Genomic DNA, 16,494 nt, shown 5'->3' on the forward strand with positions numbered 1-16,494 from the left:
AGGATCAAGGTCACAGAGGTAAATTTTTATTTTTCTAACCAGGTTAATATTTTGTCACAAAATTCTGAAGCAGAGAGTTGATCAACAGACCATGCAACCAGAAGTCAAGTTTATTAAGTCCTTGGCAACAGTAACATGTACAATTTTATTTCTTTTAACTTTTTTATGGCAAGGAAGGAAAGTCTTCGGAGGTCAACAAGAAACCATGTGACCAAAGGTCATTGGCACACGACAGTAAACAAAGACACAAGACATATTTCTAACAGGCAATATTAATAGTTTTAATGGTCGTATGTCAAATACAACAGGCAATAATAAATGTATATAAATACACAAATACTGTCTTATGCAAAATACCTGGAATGGTTTTTCTTGTAAAATGTGGTGAAAATAGTCTTTTCTTTAATTTTACAAAATATTGCACATTTTGCCTTTCAGGCATTAAGAATATTTTAAGTATCAACAAATGAGTGGTTGAATCTTTCTAGAAAAGAAAAAAATAAGTAATATTGACAATACAAAGATGGATATGTGATTCCAGCTCACCTGACATCCACAAATCAAGCTCAACTCACCTAATGCCTTTGCATCAACCAGTGCTAAGTCAAACCTGCCTTAAAGTTTATAACAAAAACCTGTCTATGAAGACTACAGGTATATACATGTAAAGGTCGCCTGCCTTTAAAGGGCATGAAGTTCTTTGCATTTAGTAAATGAACACAGAAATATGCAGGTGTTTCAGCTGTCCGTCACTAAAAACTACACTTGTCTCTGTCTTGAGTGGCGTTTATAAGCCAGGTTGACTGTTAATAGAACTTTAGTGCTTGGTTAGACGAGTGTTCTCCCCTACTCAATTCAGCCTAATAATCGTTTTTCTGTTGGTTTGTCCAGAAATCGTTGCTCATCAACTTGAGAGCAAACATATAATGTATCTATAGTCGGGTATATATCCCAACAGATAAGACTGTAACCATAAATGAAAAAAAAAGAAGATAATTGTATTACAAAAAAATGTACACCATAGAATATATATGTATACCCACTCTATTTAATTTAACATTGTGACAAAAGAATCACAGCTGGTCATATTTACCTGCTAAATACAAGCGGATACCATATATGTACTTATTTGAGTGCAATCACATTTTAGCACAAAACTGAATTTTAACAGGTTAGCACAGTGATGAATTAGCACACGCACAGTTGAATTTAAACAAGTTAGCACAATGATGAATTAGCACACCCACAGTTAAATTTAAACAGATAAGCACACTGATGAATTAGCACACCCGCAGTTGAATTTAAACAGATTAACACAATGATGAATTAACACATCAACAACTGAATACACCCACAGTTGAATTTAAACAGATTAGCACAATGATGGATTAGCACACCCACAACTGAATTTAAACAGGTTAGCAGTGATGATTTAGCACACTCACAGTTGTATTTAAACAGATTAGCACAATGATGAATTAGCACTTCAACAACTGAATTTAAACAGGATAGTGCAATAATGAATTAGCACACCCACATTTGAATTTAAACAGATTAGCAAACCCACAACTGAATTTAAACAGGTTAGCACAGTGATCAATTAGCACACCCACAGCTGAATTTAAAACAGATTAGCACAATGATGAATTAGCACACCAACAGTTGAATTTAAACAGATTAGCACAATAATGAATTAGCACACCCACAACTGAATTTAAACAGGTTAGCACAATGATGAATTAGCACACCCACAGTTAAATTTAAACAGGTTAGCACACTGATGAATTAGCACATCCGCAGTTGTATTTAAACAGATTAACACAATGATGAATTAACACATCTACAACTGAATACACCCACAGTTGAATTTAAACAGATTAGCACAATGATGGATTAGCACACCCACAACTGAATTTAAACAGGTTAGCACAGTGATCAATTAGCACACCCACAGTTGAATTTAAACAGATTAGCACAATGATGAATTAGCACACCTACAGTTGAATTTAAACAGATTAGCACAATGAATTAGCACACCCATAGTTGAATTTAAACATGTTAGCACAGTGATGAATTAGCACACCCACAGTTGTATTTAAACAGATTAGCACAATGATGAATTAGCACTTCAACAACTGAATTTAAACAGGATAGTGCAATAATGAATTAGCACACCCACAGTTGAATTTAAACAGATTAGCAAACCCACAACTGAATTTAAACAGGTTAGCACAGTTATCAATTAGCACACCCACAGCTGAATTTAAACAGATTAGCACAATGATGAATTAGCACACCAACAGTTGAATTTAAACAGATTAGCACAATAATGAATTAGCACACCCACAACTGAATTTAAACAGGTGAACAGTGATGAATTGGCACACCCACAGTTGAATTTAAACAGGTTAGAACAATTAAACAGGTTATCACAGTGATGACTTAGCACATCCACAGTTCAATTTTAACAGATTAGCACAATGATGAATTAGCACACCCACAACTGAACTTAAACAGGTTAGCACAATGATGAATTAACACACCAACATTTGATGTCATAAAAACCAATATAAAGAACCTGCAATTGGCACAATCGTAATTTGCAGAATTTAAACATATTAGCATAATAATGAATTAGAGCACCAACAATTGTTGTCATAGGAACCAATATAAAGAACCTACAATTAGCACAATCGTAATTTAGCAGAATGTAAACAGATTAGCGAAATGATGAATTAGCAAATCCGCAATATTGTTGTATAAAACAATATATACTGTATAAAGAACCTGCAATTAGCTTAATCATATTTTAGCGGAATGCCTATAGTGCTAAAATAAAATAACTGCTGAAGTGTGTATGTTTATAGTAATACAATGTACTGTTAACAAAAATCTTTTACAGAATATAGTATATCACATTGTATAAATAATTGCCCACAGCAGTAAATACCATATCTATCCTGTAATAAGCCCAGTGGGCCAATACAAAGTTAGATTCACAACAGGGGTTGGGTTTTTCGTATGATTATAAAATAGCACTTGACATGGTGGGCTTATTATCAGGCATAGCCTTATTGCTGGATAAATATGGTAACATGAAAAAAAAAATCATATATATAACAGATAATATATTATTAACATTTTATAATCTGGGATTTCAGCAATGCCGTTAACACAGATAATACAACCATACCAAGGAAGTAGAAAAAATCTGGTTGATTTAAATATTTTTCACAATGTTCCATGAGACCAGTTCAATACTATACATGTTTATATAAATCTAATTTATATTAAATGAAATACTCAGGCTCTACAAAAAAAAAAACATGTTTTTTACTGTCAATGTCTTTTACCTACATAGAGGTTTTAATATAAGTGTCAATGAATACTGAATTAATTTTTACATTTAACAAATTATTAAATTTCATATGAAATAAACATTTGGCAAGTTTTATATGAAAATAAACAAGTTCAATTAGGAGTGCTAGATTCTATATACGGTAAACCTCTGGTTAGTTCGAACACGCAGATAGTTCGAACACACATTTTTTTCTAGAAAAACAATAATTATAAACAACCAGAGTTCGAACTATTACTAGCTTAAATAACTAACACTATTTTGGATAGTTCGAACTTATCAAGTCTACGTTCTACAACACAAGAAACACTTTTATAAAATCTATTTTCAGAACTTCTTGCTGAGTATTGTCAAAAGAACACATGATTCATTGCAGACACAAAATCCTGACATGTACAGACGTATTTATGACGTCACATATGTTATTGTATCACCACTGTGGATTTACACAATTACATATCTATCGTATTGCTTACCATTCTGCCAATGTCATATTGTTAAGGAAAATACAACTTACCAGGTACATGAAAATAAAATATATATTTTCATGGGGTTCAAATTTGGTAGTGTTTTCAAAAAAAAGTTTCTTGTCAGGGCTATTCCAGTAAAATTAAATATCCAAATGACACTAGAAATAAAGAAATTTTATACATGGGTGCTGGAGAAAAGACTCTTGTTAAAAGTTACAAATTTCATTAAATCATTTCTATAAGTCTTACTGTTTAACAAACCTGGAGGCCTCCTGATGGGGAGATATTTAACTGGAAAAGCCCTCAAAACTTTTTTAATTCCAGGTTACTTCTTGATTCTATCAAATAGCGAAAAAAAAAAACAAGAAAAAAAAATTGAACATTTCTAATAGTTATTTCAAAATGAAGGGTTTCAATTGTTCCAAAATGATTAGGCCTATACACTGACTTTTCACTGCAATTTACATTTTACACACAGGTAGTAAAATTTGCTAGCAAATATAAAATGACTTAATAGGATCAGATACAAAATACATGTACATCAATGTATATGAAAACAGACTCATTCCTATCTATATTAAGTTATTTTGGCAAGTGTGTAAGGCATTGACTGGTTCAGATACATGCTATATTGATTTGTGTCATATGTCCATCTCTTTCACGGCTTTAAGTGTTCGGACTAATAAGGTATATGAGTCTCGAGCGGTCTTGATTTGGCTTTCGGCAAACTTTGACAACCCACCTTCAAATGTAATGATTCTCTGATGCATAAAAGACTTTAGCTACAAAGAAAGGAAAAAAAGTTACTTTTTATTAAGGTTGATAATATAAAAAACAAAATGGTTTCATTTTGCATGCAGTTACAAAATATTGAATTGTAAAAGACTTTGACTGCAAAGAAAGAAAAAAAGTTACTTTTAATTAAGGTTGAAAATATTAAAACAAAATGGTTTCATTTTGTTTGCAGTTACAAAATATTGACTTTTATTATATTATATGCATGTTTAAATTAAGAAAATGTCAATGTTTGCTTTAAAAGTTAATGAATTGTTTGTTTCATGTATATTTGTTTGATAGATAATCTATGATGCAGGAATGTTGCTTGTAATATGGTGGATGTGTTACTTGTGAAGGAAATCATCGTCTTACTTCTTTCTTAGCAACATCTGAACAAGACTCATAAGCCTTTTGAGATGATGTTTTCGCTTCTTCTGCCTGAAAAAAAACCACAAAATACTTTCTTGAATACCATTTTAGCTACTTTAATAGTATATTACTGATAAAGCTAGTTTTAATTTGAAATCTGAAATGTTGAAGATATTAGGCTTTAGATATAGTCGAATAATTAGCTATGATAAGCTTTCCTAGTTCTATACAGCTACAATTTGCAGCTAAATGGAGTGTAAGATACAAGAACAGCCAAAAATGACCAATGATATAAAATTACCCTGCAATTAATAAGCCCTGAGATCAACTCATTGAAGTTATTCTCATACTTGACCATATTTGAATCGAAATATGATCAAAATCCATTTTAAAATGTAGTCGCTAGAGCGGTGACAAGATTTTCTACTAATAGTAACCATGACCGTTTCTTTGACCTAGCTAAGAACCCTGCAACACAATCTTTTGTTTGAGGTATATGGAATGCTATATAAAACTCACTGCTGCCTTTTTGACTGGTTTGGCCTTCTCTAATGCCTTTGTAGCATCTTCATAGGTCACCAATAGTGTGGTTCTCCTAAACAGCATCTCCTACAAACACGAACACATTTATTTTATCCTGGATAGCCAAACATATAAAGACAATAAAAGTATATCAGTCCTCTTCAATACATGGAACTAACTGTCAAGATTAAATCTCATATTTGAAACTGTAAAGGCATATCAATATATCCATAGTAACACAAACAATATATATCGAAATAATGATAAAGTTCTGGCATTTCAGACAAATTACCACTATCATACTGCATTTATATGTATACATGTAATATTCAGATGATGCTCCTCACAGTTTTATGGACATATATGTCCAGATTGAGCAATCTGATTAAAACAAAGATCTTCGATTCCACTCTGCTACTCTTTGTTTTTTTCCAGTTCATACAGACTTAAATTGAACATTAAATTTTAATTAGATTGTGTCCAGAGAGCTATTTCGATTAATTTCATTGGGTAAAACCTTTGACTGATACATGTTTACAGGCAATATATCTCTGTGAAATTGGAGTGTAGGTCACCTTACATATACTTGCTGATGGGAATTTCCTTTTAGATAAGTGGTCAGATGTCCGCTTATAGAGGTCGCTAGTAGGAGCCCAGCACGGGCAGGTTATTTTACATTACACTTTCCTCTTACATATTTGGTGCTGTTGAAAGCTATGAGGGATTGAGAAGCTGCTTTGGAGTAAAAGAACTTACATTGTGGTTGTCTTCAGAGATGAAGACTTTGTGAAGGTGGGATTAGTGTAAAAGTGAAGAGTATGAGTCACTTTAATATCTCTAGCAAGGCGGAATTTCTCTTAAGTCTAATGGTAGGATGTCAACTTCGAGAACCAGGTTACTAGTTTGAGTCCCGGTTTGCATTAATAAGAAAAAGTACCCTACTTTTTCCTATTATAGTTCTGAAAAGAGAACCACCTGACTTGAACATAGGGCTTCCAAAATCTAGACGGATGCTCTAAACATTTGAACCACCTGGCTACCGGCGGCCCAGTCCTGTTCCTCTACATTCATCTCTCCTTCAACAAAGTCTTTGACCCCTAGAGACACACATGAAACTCCATACCACCTCTGTGGGTATTTATTTGGGCACAAAATGTAACAGGAGACATGTGTACATGTAATTGAGAACATGCAGCGACAAACCTTGACCGAGTCCATGTATCGGGCGTAGAGGTCTAGCATACGACCTAAGGTCCTCTCATCATTACTGCATAATACCTCCATACCACGCTGAAACAGGTAAAAGGTCAAGGCAATAGCTATAAAGGGAGATAACTGTTTAAATTTCTCATGAATAATGTACATTAAATTTACAATCTCCTGGAATTATCCAGTTACAGAGAATCAAGCTTTGTAAACATATAGATTTGACAGAGACTGGCTTGCATTTAAACAATATGAAATCTAATTTTTTTATCATTTTCATGATGTCCTCAGATTTTATATTGTTTGCCAATAAAACCACGTTTTTTTATCTTTCATTGATGATCATAATGTCCATGCATTCAGCTGTGAAAATAGGTTAATTATTTTCAAATAATCTTATATCTAATTTTAAAATTTTAATAGCAACTTTTAGCAAGTTTTTCACATCAGGAACTAAAATCAATATATTGTCTATCAAAAATAATTTCATATAAAACTTTAAACCACACAAAAAAGCATGTTTTTTCTTAATATGTAATGTGAGTATACAAAAAAACAATGGCTAATTTTACCTTAGAATCCTCCATTCCTTCAGCCATCTTTGAGAGTAACCTGGAAATACATGTTGTTTGTATGTGTACAGTGAAACCTGACTATATCGACACTGTGGGAGTCAATGTGTCAGATATGACAGTGTGTCGGTAATGACAGTGGTGCATGGCTCTATTCTTGATATGGTCAGATGATACAGGATGTCGTTAAAGTCAGTGGTCAGTTAAGTCAGGTTTCACTATATCTGTATTGACACTAACAAACAAGAAAGAAGTGTGATTTAAAGGCCAATAACCGACATCAATAGAGTACCTGTTATGAAGCTATAATCGTAGCTATGGGAACAGCAACACTTCAACTTACCAAGATTTTTTGTATCAAAAATATGTGTATTACAAAATGTTAAATTCATATATCAGCTAGAAAAAATGTTTCCATTAACATCTAAGTAAAAAGCAAAGTCTATTTTCATTAATGTCACATCTCAATACCATCGAAATTCTATTTTTCTAAATTCTCTCAATACCATCAAAATTCTATTTTTCTAAATTCTGACATTAAAATGAATATAATTACATCAATTATTTAGGTTTAAATATTTCCTATTACCAGTAACTGTCATATGAAAATATCCTGTGTTATATATCTATTAGAGTCCTTGACCTTTGACCTTGACATATGATTTACCAGAAAAGTAAATGAGGATTTGTCAAATGTGCATGAATTCAATCCTTATACTTTTTTTGTATTTTGTTCCAATTTAAATCTTTACACTTGACCTATTGACCTCTAAAATTCCTAAACAACTTTAAAATAACTCACATGTTCATCTGTACAGACGTTGCATCTCTGTACACGTCCATGGCCGACATTGCCGTGGCTAAATGTCCATAACAGCCAGCCAATCCTGAAAGATTGAAAACGATAAAACTGATAATTTGATGATACATGTAGTTTAAATTAAGGGACTTAAGATAAACAGAATCTGTAAATTGTATTTATAGATGACTGAGAAATTGATAACTTTTGGTTTGGTTTATTTTATTTAATGTCCAATTAACAGCCAGGGTACATTTAAGGATGTGCCTGGTTTTTGAGGTGGAGGAAAGCCGGAGTACCTGCAGAAAAACCAACAACCTACGATCAGTGCCAGGCAACTGCCCCATGTGAGTTTCAAAATCACAACCCAGAGGTGGAGGGCTAGTGACAAAATGTCCGAACACCTTCACCACTCTGCCATCGCGGCCCCTCGAAATTGATAACACATTAATGTACACCTGTGTAGAGACCCAATGAAACTACTTCATGCATGTCCGTATGTGAAAGATATTTTTCTGATATGATAAGATAAGAAGATAAATCAAGCTGTCTTGTACTGACAGTTACCTGGGACAATTCTAGTATCAATCATGATCAGTTAAAAGCTTGTTATACTTACTCATCTGTGCTATCAACATTCTGTTGAAGTTCTGAAATGAAAGAAAAAATGAACATCAATTTGTAAAATAATCAAAAGTCATGCATTCTTCAATTTTATAAAAAAAAAAAATTTTTAATCTTAAAATGTATTGTTTGCCAAGCAACAATGTAATGTAAGAATGAATTCAACTGATGTTACAAAATAACTTAGAAGGTATTATAACATTGAACCAGCATCTCATCCTAAAGGGGAAACTAGTCAATTATATAAAATGATTTTTATTTTGTATAAATTTCAACATTTCAAACACACGGTGGGGAATCGAGTGGTCTGAAGATACAAATTCAAAATAGCGTCCACCAATGCAGAATGCATAAAATGAGGTAAGACACTGAAAATACTCATAACATAGGCTTCTCATAGTTACGAGCATATGCTATACTATAATCCAGACACATCCATACCTCATGTATGCTGAAACAGTCTGTAGCTTTCCGTACCATTCTGACCATAGTTTCTAATCAAATTCGTTAGTTGAATTGCTCTAATTCGAAACATTGGTCAGAATGTTACGGAAAAATACAGACTGTTCTAGCATACCAGCATGACTCCCCACCATGAAATATAAGGAATGGAACAATAATCCGAACATTATTATTTTTTTCTTTCTTTTTGTTTTTTTTCTTCCAAGGGAGGATGAATTTATTCCTGCCCGAAAGGTCCAGTATGGCCACACTACAATATACCTGTGAGGTCTCCTTGGATGCCTTGGAATATTCTGTACTCCATTCTCTCTGTTTGTGGAAGTATTCATCTATGTCCTGTAAAACCAAGTATACAGTTCAAAATATGAAACGCAACTCAAGCTAAATTCTTAAATATGACTCAAGCTTAAACTGAAACTCACAAACATGAATTAAGCTAGAACTCAAAAGCATTCAACATGGCTCAAGCCCCAAACCTGACTTAAGTTGAAGCTCAAAGCCTCAAACCTGTATCAAGGTCAAACTCAAAGCCTCAAACCTGTATCAAGGTCGAACTCAAAGCCTCAAACCTGTATCAAGGTTGAACTCAAAGCCTCAAAACCTAGTCAAGCTACTAAAGTTAAGAGATAATTCTTGGTCAATTATATTATTGGAGAATTTCAGAGTTTTGCAGAAAGGTTATGGAATTTTCCTTTACATAAATATAGCCCATTTTGAGAATTTCAATGGGATTTTTCAGCAAAAACATGGATTAAAATCAACAAATCTCACCAAAAAGTGATCCCTACAAATTACATCTTTGAAACATGTAACTATGGAATTGACTTCATTTCAAAATAACAGCATTTTATATGCATATTTTGATATCTAATAGCAGAGTAGAACATTTAAAATTATATAAAATATTTTATTATATTAAATTTATATTATATTAAAATTTATAAACCCTTGTCATCAAGCATGACATTCCTATCAAAATATTTTAAATATTATAAGATATGAATCTACAACGTAATGGTTAACCTTAAGAGTATAAGCTATAAATAGATGGAGTACTGACCCTGTGTTGACCTTTCCTGGCTTCCTCCACAACCGACGACAGTCGACTCATGATACCTCTCTTCAGCTTGGCTCGGATTGGTGGCTGTAAGTAAGTAGGTATGAACAAGTCTTTATCACATTATGAGTGTATTAATAAATCTGAAAATGTTTGTGAAACATATACACCCTTGTTTGGGGAGTTGGGTTGTACAGTGATAACACACTTACCTTTCACTTAGGTTACCAAATCAGGTATGAAAATATATGGGGTCATTTCCCAAACATCTGTTTTTTTCACCTAGAGACTGGGCCCTCACCTGCTTCAATCAGGGCCAACAAGAGATTTATATAAGTTTGTAGGATTTATTGCCCTGTGAATTGTCAGGGTCATTTTCAGATTGAGATTATTTGTAGTACACTGTAGTTGATAACCTCACTGAACAACACAAGGGAGGCCCGTCGCATGCCATCCAGAGCAATTAGGGTAAAGTGTCTCGCTCAAGGACACAAAAACAACAGCACAGACCAGCCTCTTTCTCAGCTTCCACAGAAATTAATATAAGTTGATTAACTTGTTTTGCAATAGTTGTACATGTAAAATAAAGGTATGCAAGACCTTACTCGAAAAGCCAATCAAATCAACAGACCTTCCAATAATGTGTCCAGACCTTACTCGAATAGCCAATCAAATCAACAGACCTACCAATAATGTGTCCAGACCTTACTCGAATAGCCAATCAGATCAACAGACCTACCAATAATGTGTCCAGACCTAACTCGAATAACCAATCAGATCAACAGACCTACCAATAATGTGTCCAGACCTTACTCGAATAGCCAATCAGATCAACAGACCTACCAATAATGTGTCCCGACCTAACTCGAATAACCAATCAGATCAACAGACCTACCAATAATGTGTCCAGACCTTACCCAAATAGCCAATCAAATCAACAGACCTACCAATAATGTGTCAGACCTTACTCCAATAGCCAATCAGATCAACAGACCTACCCATAATGTGTCAGACCTTACTCGAATGACCAATCAGATCAACAGCCCTACCAATAATGTGTCAGACCTTACTCGAATAGCCAATCAGATCGACAGTCCTACCAATAATCGGTCCAGACCTTACTCGAATAGCCAATCAGATCAACAGCCCTACCAATAATGTGTCATACCTTACTCGAATAGCCAATCAGATCAACAGCCCTACCCATAATGTGTCAGACCTTACTCCAATAGCCAATCAGATCAACAGCCCTACCAATAATGTGTCAGACCTTACTCCAGTAGCCAATCAGATCAACAGACCTACCAATAATGTGTCAGACCTTACTCCAGTAGCCAATCAGATCAACAGACCTACAAATAATGTGTTCAGACCTTACTTGAATAGCCAATCAGATCAACAGACCTACCAATAATGTGTCAGACCTTACTCAAACAGCCAATCAGATCAACAGCCCTACCAGTAATGGTGATATTCACTAACCTCTTGTTGACATAAGAAATTGCTGAGTGTTTCTTTGTCCTTCCCTAAAACTTCATGTTCTAACACCAGGACCAGGTATCTAGAAGATAAAAACAAGCATGATTAAATTTGTAGATGTTCACTGAAATGAAATATATGGGAACAAAACTGGAACAAACGGTGATAATTCCTTATACCTTAGTTAGGAAACACCATTTAAAATTGCTGAAAAGTTTATACCAGTGTATAATTTACATACCTAAAAAAATAGCAAAATCTCACAAATTTTGTTCCTGAAATTGATATCAAGATATCACCCCCGTGCACTAATTCATGTCCACACATTAAATCATATTTTACATTTTCTGTATTTGCACTAAAATTTGACTATGCTAAAATAAGTATGTTAACAATAAGTCTAATTAAAAGATCATTACTGAGTCCCTGTGAGTGTGTAGTCTTATATAAGCCAACTATTATTACCTGAAAGACATGAATAATGTCCCAGTCTCTAATCCAGGAGATTTCTAGAACTTTCTAGACAGTGTTATTGGCTTTGTTAAGAGATTTACTCAAAAACTTTTCATTCCTGTTTTCATCAGAATTCCTTAACTTAACGAAATTCCATGACTTAACATTTTCCATAGGAAAGCATAATTGGATTTACCAGGTAAGGAAACAATCTTATTCGAGGAACTCTTCTTATATTATTTTATGCTTTCCTATGAAAAAATTTAAGTGAAGGAAACTTGATGAAACTGGGGCAAGAACAAGTACAGAGTGGCACAAAAGAATGACTGGAACAATACATTGTAAACAGGAGATTCTACAGATTTGGTGTATTTTATCTGTGATTGTTTTAAAAATTCCCACTGGAGTTAGACAAGGCTCTCCACTTTTGGTCACTTTGTATTGTGGTTACAATGAAACTTACTTTGCTACGCTGTGACAGTGAACGTGGAACTCATCAGCCATGAGAACATTGGTTGAACTTCCAAGCTGTTTTTTTGTATTTTTCTCTGCAGCTTTCGCATCTGTTTCTGGTTTGGAGGGTAAGGGAGGTAACTGGAAATTGATGAAAAATTACTTTTTTGTTGCATTCACCCACAGCTTCATAATGACTTTTAGTACATTACTCCTCAATCTGAACCTGTGTAATCTGACAACCTGTCTATTCAAACCTTTTATGGCAACTGCTCTTCTCTTACTATCTAAGTACTTGTATTGGTTGGTATCATTCATTTATTACCAGAATAATTGGTAGTCTAAGTTTCCTCTGGCCCTCACACTATGTATGGTGTCGGGGCCAGAGGAAACTCGGGCTAGAATGTTGGTAGTGTTTACAATGATTTGTTGGTAAGCGGTCAAAATCCAAGCTTTACCAAATGTTAGTTTATAACTATACCCAGTTATCAGTGTAATAATACGTACATTTGATAAAATGTGACATGATCATAAGTGTCAGGGCTTTTTCTCACTGGTTTGGGATGTGGCCTTTTTGTCTCATTTTGGGTAGAAAATTTGTGAATTGAGAAAAAAAATTTCAGGAGTAAACTGCAAATTTGGGGATTTTGGTTGAAATATGAAATTTCAATTAGGAAAGGGGCCTAATACTGGTAACTGTCCCAAAAAGCCCTAATAAAATGCCCTGTGAGATCCCCCCTTCAGTAAATAATGCTTGTCTTCTTTCAACTGTTACATGGTAACATTTTCGCCACATGATATGTCAATGATGACCTCATCAAAGACAAATGGAAGTTTATGTATGATCCGCTATTCCTGTTGATTTTTATGACTTGTATGATACATCAACAATTACTGTGTGTCAAAGGTGAGAAAAAAAAAGAAAAAAAAAGACAAATATTTATGATAATAATACATAACTTACGATGAGACCATTGATCTCGTTCTCTGTCATGAGACAGTGCTGAAGCCATTCCAGGTCCTCGTACTGTCTGGATACTGTACATATCAGGTCATCTGTGTTTGTCTGTAAACATCAAATACAGCCTCAATCATATACAAACGAATCAAATCAAATACTGCCTCAATCATGTACAGTCCTATCAAATCAAATACAGCCTCAATCATGTACAGACCAATCCAATCAAATACTGCTTCAATCAATCATCACATCATCAAATCATGCTTCAATCATGTACAGACAAATCCAATCAAATACTGCTTCAATCAATCATCACGTCATCAAATACAGCCTCAATCATGTACACACCTATCCGATCAAATACTGCTTCAATCAATCATCACATCATCAAATCATGCTTCAATTAATAAACATCTCATCAAATACAGCTTCAATCAATCATATCATCAAATTGTGCTTCAACCAATCATCTCATCAAATACAGCTTCAATCGATCAAATACTGCTTCAATCAGTCATCATATCATCAAATACAGCTTCAATAAATCACTTTCTCATCAAATACAGCTTTGAGCAATCACCGTCTCATCAAATACAGCTTTAATCAATAAAATACAGCTTCAATCAATTTTAACCTCGTCAACTACAGCTTCAATCAATCAATCGAATACAGCTTCCTACAATTAATTTTCCTTCAAATATGGTTTCCACTACAGCTTCAATTAACCAATTAAATACAGCTTCAATCGACCAATCAAATAAATCGAATACAGCTTCCTACAGTCAATTTTCCTTCAAATATGGTTTCAACTACAGCTTCAATTAACCAATTAAATACAGCTTCAATCAACCAATCAAATACAGCTCCAATACATCCATCCATCCATCCATCCAATAATGTTTCAATGAATCCATCAAATATAGCTTCAAGTAATCAATACAGTCCCCCACTGTATGTAGTCAAAGGTTAAAATGTAGGTCAGAGTGATATATTTTGATACATGACACACCACCTCACCTAGGTGAACTCGTGCCCCAAGTATGCAGTTCCAGTGACAAGTAGCTGTAGGATAGAGCCGAGGTAGCATAAAGTGCGAAGAAAGGATGGAAGGTCAGACAGACAAAACACATTGAAGCTTATATATAGTTTAGATCTCAAGGCCTGTCACAATATTGTAGCCGTGCATTTATTTACGAATATTTACTGACAAAATGAAAACTTGTACTCGATCAATAAAACTGGCATTTCCAATTACAATGTGTATATTAAAACTGCATAAAAAAGGATATAAACAAATTTAATTTTTTTTATGTTTTCATCAATCTAATGTTTCAATAACTATGTTTTCACCAATCCAAACTTCAATTTCTATGTTTTCAGCAATCTAATGTTTCAATTTTCATGTTTTCAGCATTCTAAAGTTTCAATTTCTATGTTTTCAGTAATCTTAAATTTCAATTTCCATGTTTTCAGTAATCTAAAGTTTCAATTTCTATGTTTTCATCAATTTGTCACACAATATTCACCTTGAATACTTTAATATTAAACTGCAGAATCTCTCCATTTTTCACAGCATCTGGGACTTTGACGGAGAACAGTGGCTGGAAGGGACCTTTAACACCAACGTTGTTCTCTCCAGCCTCCGTCTCTGTGATTTCTTCCTGAATAATCACAAACAGTTTATAAAAGAAAGAAAAATGCTGCTTACAGTATTTAGAATACTCATAATGAAGAAAAAAAATATTTGTAAACTCCTATAACTTTTTTGTTGGGTACATAGTGTACTGGAATGGGCATTGCTCATTGTCTCAACATTCACTCGCTGTAGTCTCAATTAATCTTTTTATTAAATATTTATTTATTTAAAATACCCTGCCTGTGCCGGGCTTCAAACTATAGTGACCTTACGCTCTTTAGGCAAAATTTCCGCTAGTCTGAGCTAGTAAGGTGACCTAACTCATACTCGCTACTTTTACAAATCTAAGACACTGCTTATGTAGTTGATTTGGACCACTGTTTCACCTTTGTGCAAGCACTTTTGAAACCGTCTTTTTTCTGACTTGAGGCAAACGAATGAAAACTTTGTGAATAATTTCAGTGAAACAGCTCATGTAATGTTGAAGAACATTAGATTATAGGTCTCAAATTTCTATCCGTTTTCTGAGCTATACTCGATACTCTGATGCTAAATATATACTTTACGGAGTCATCCCGCTGACTGTAGGAGGGAAAACGCGATATATTATAAACCATCTCAATACAAACGTTATATGTATTTCCTTATTAAAAAAAAAAAAAAAAGAAAAAAAGAAAACTTTCCTCAATGTTGATTCAATTTATATCTGAGGACATTTGGTAAGTCACATTATAAATATTCAATAATCAACAAATAACGAATTACAAATGTAGCGCAACATGGAAGTATCTTTATACTAGCATGCAAGTGTTTACATTATCCGGGGGGCGTGTCACACTTAAAATCGACTTTCGCCGAAAAACATACAAGTTTCGTCTGCTATATTTGTTAACATATTCGTTCTCGAAAATAATTCAGACATTAAAATGATAGCAATATAAGTATGTGTAGCGTGTATGGAGAATAAAAGAATAAAATCACCATGACAAGTCCGTTGTATCCACGGCAGCTCTTTATAAATTGTCGATCAAACTTTCGTCACCAGACCAAAGTAAACCGGAAATGATCATTCGGACCCTCTCTAATTCAATTCGTAGTTGACATTTGAGCGGGAAGTTTTGTAAGGTTAAATAGTCGCATGGGGGTTCGGAGATCGACAATGACGAACTTTTATTAATTTTTTTTATATATATTTTTTATAATACTTAGCATTGTACCAAAACTCATTCCTTCCATGCACATGTCGCATGTAATGCATTTTTATTGAATATTATTTCCTGGTCAGATAGTGCTTTT

At 33.9% G+C, this 16,494-nt stretch overlaps 1 protein-coding gene across 2 annotated transcripts; it reads right to left on the bottom strand.

Annotated features, from left to right (window-relative positions):
* Positions 1-260: 260 nt before the first annotated feature.
* Positions 261-16,260, bottom strand: LOC117329615 (sorting nexin-5-like). 2 transcript variants are annotated; one of them, XR_004533240.1, is made up of 15 exons: positions 16,180-16,260; positions 15,089-15,223; positions 13,566-13,667; positions 12,612-12,742; positions 11,699-11,777; positions 10,220-10,303; positions 9,421-9,495; positions 8,693-8,723; positions 8,077-8,161; positions 7,275-7,314; positions 6,700-6,786; positions 5,494-5,583; positions 4,978-5,043; positions 1,903-4,610; positions 261-1,840 (listed from the first exon to the last, which is right to left on the bottom strand). XR_004533240.1 is itself a non-coding variant. In XM_033887637.1 (14 exons), exons 1-14 carry the CDS (start codon positions 16,180-16,182, stop codon positions 4,470-4,472), a joined length of 1,149 nt encoding a protein of 382 aa, XP_033743528.1. In that variant the 5' UTR covers positions 16,183-16,260; the 3' UTR covers positions 261-4,469. The 2 variants fall into 2 exon arrangements, 1 of the variants encoding a protein (XP_033743528.1); XM_033887637.1 differs by having other exon boundaries at positions 261-4,610.
* Between the last annotated feature and the right edge of the window lie 234 nt (positions 16,261-16,494).

This window comes from Pecten maximus, chromosome 6, assembly GCF_902652985.1.
Source record: "Pecten maximus chromosome 6, xPecMax1.1, whole genome shotgun sequence".
NCBI classification, from domain to species: Eukaryota; Metazoa; Mollusca; class Bivalvia; order Pectinida; family Pectinidae; genus Pecten; species Pecten maximus.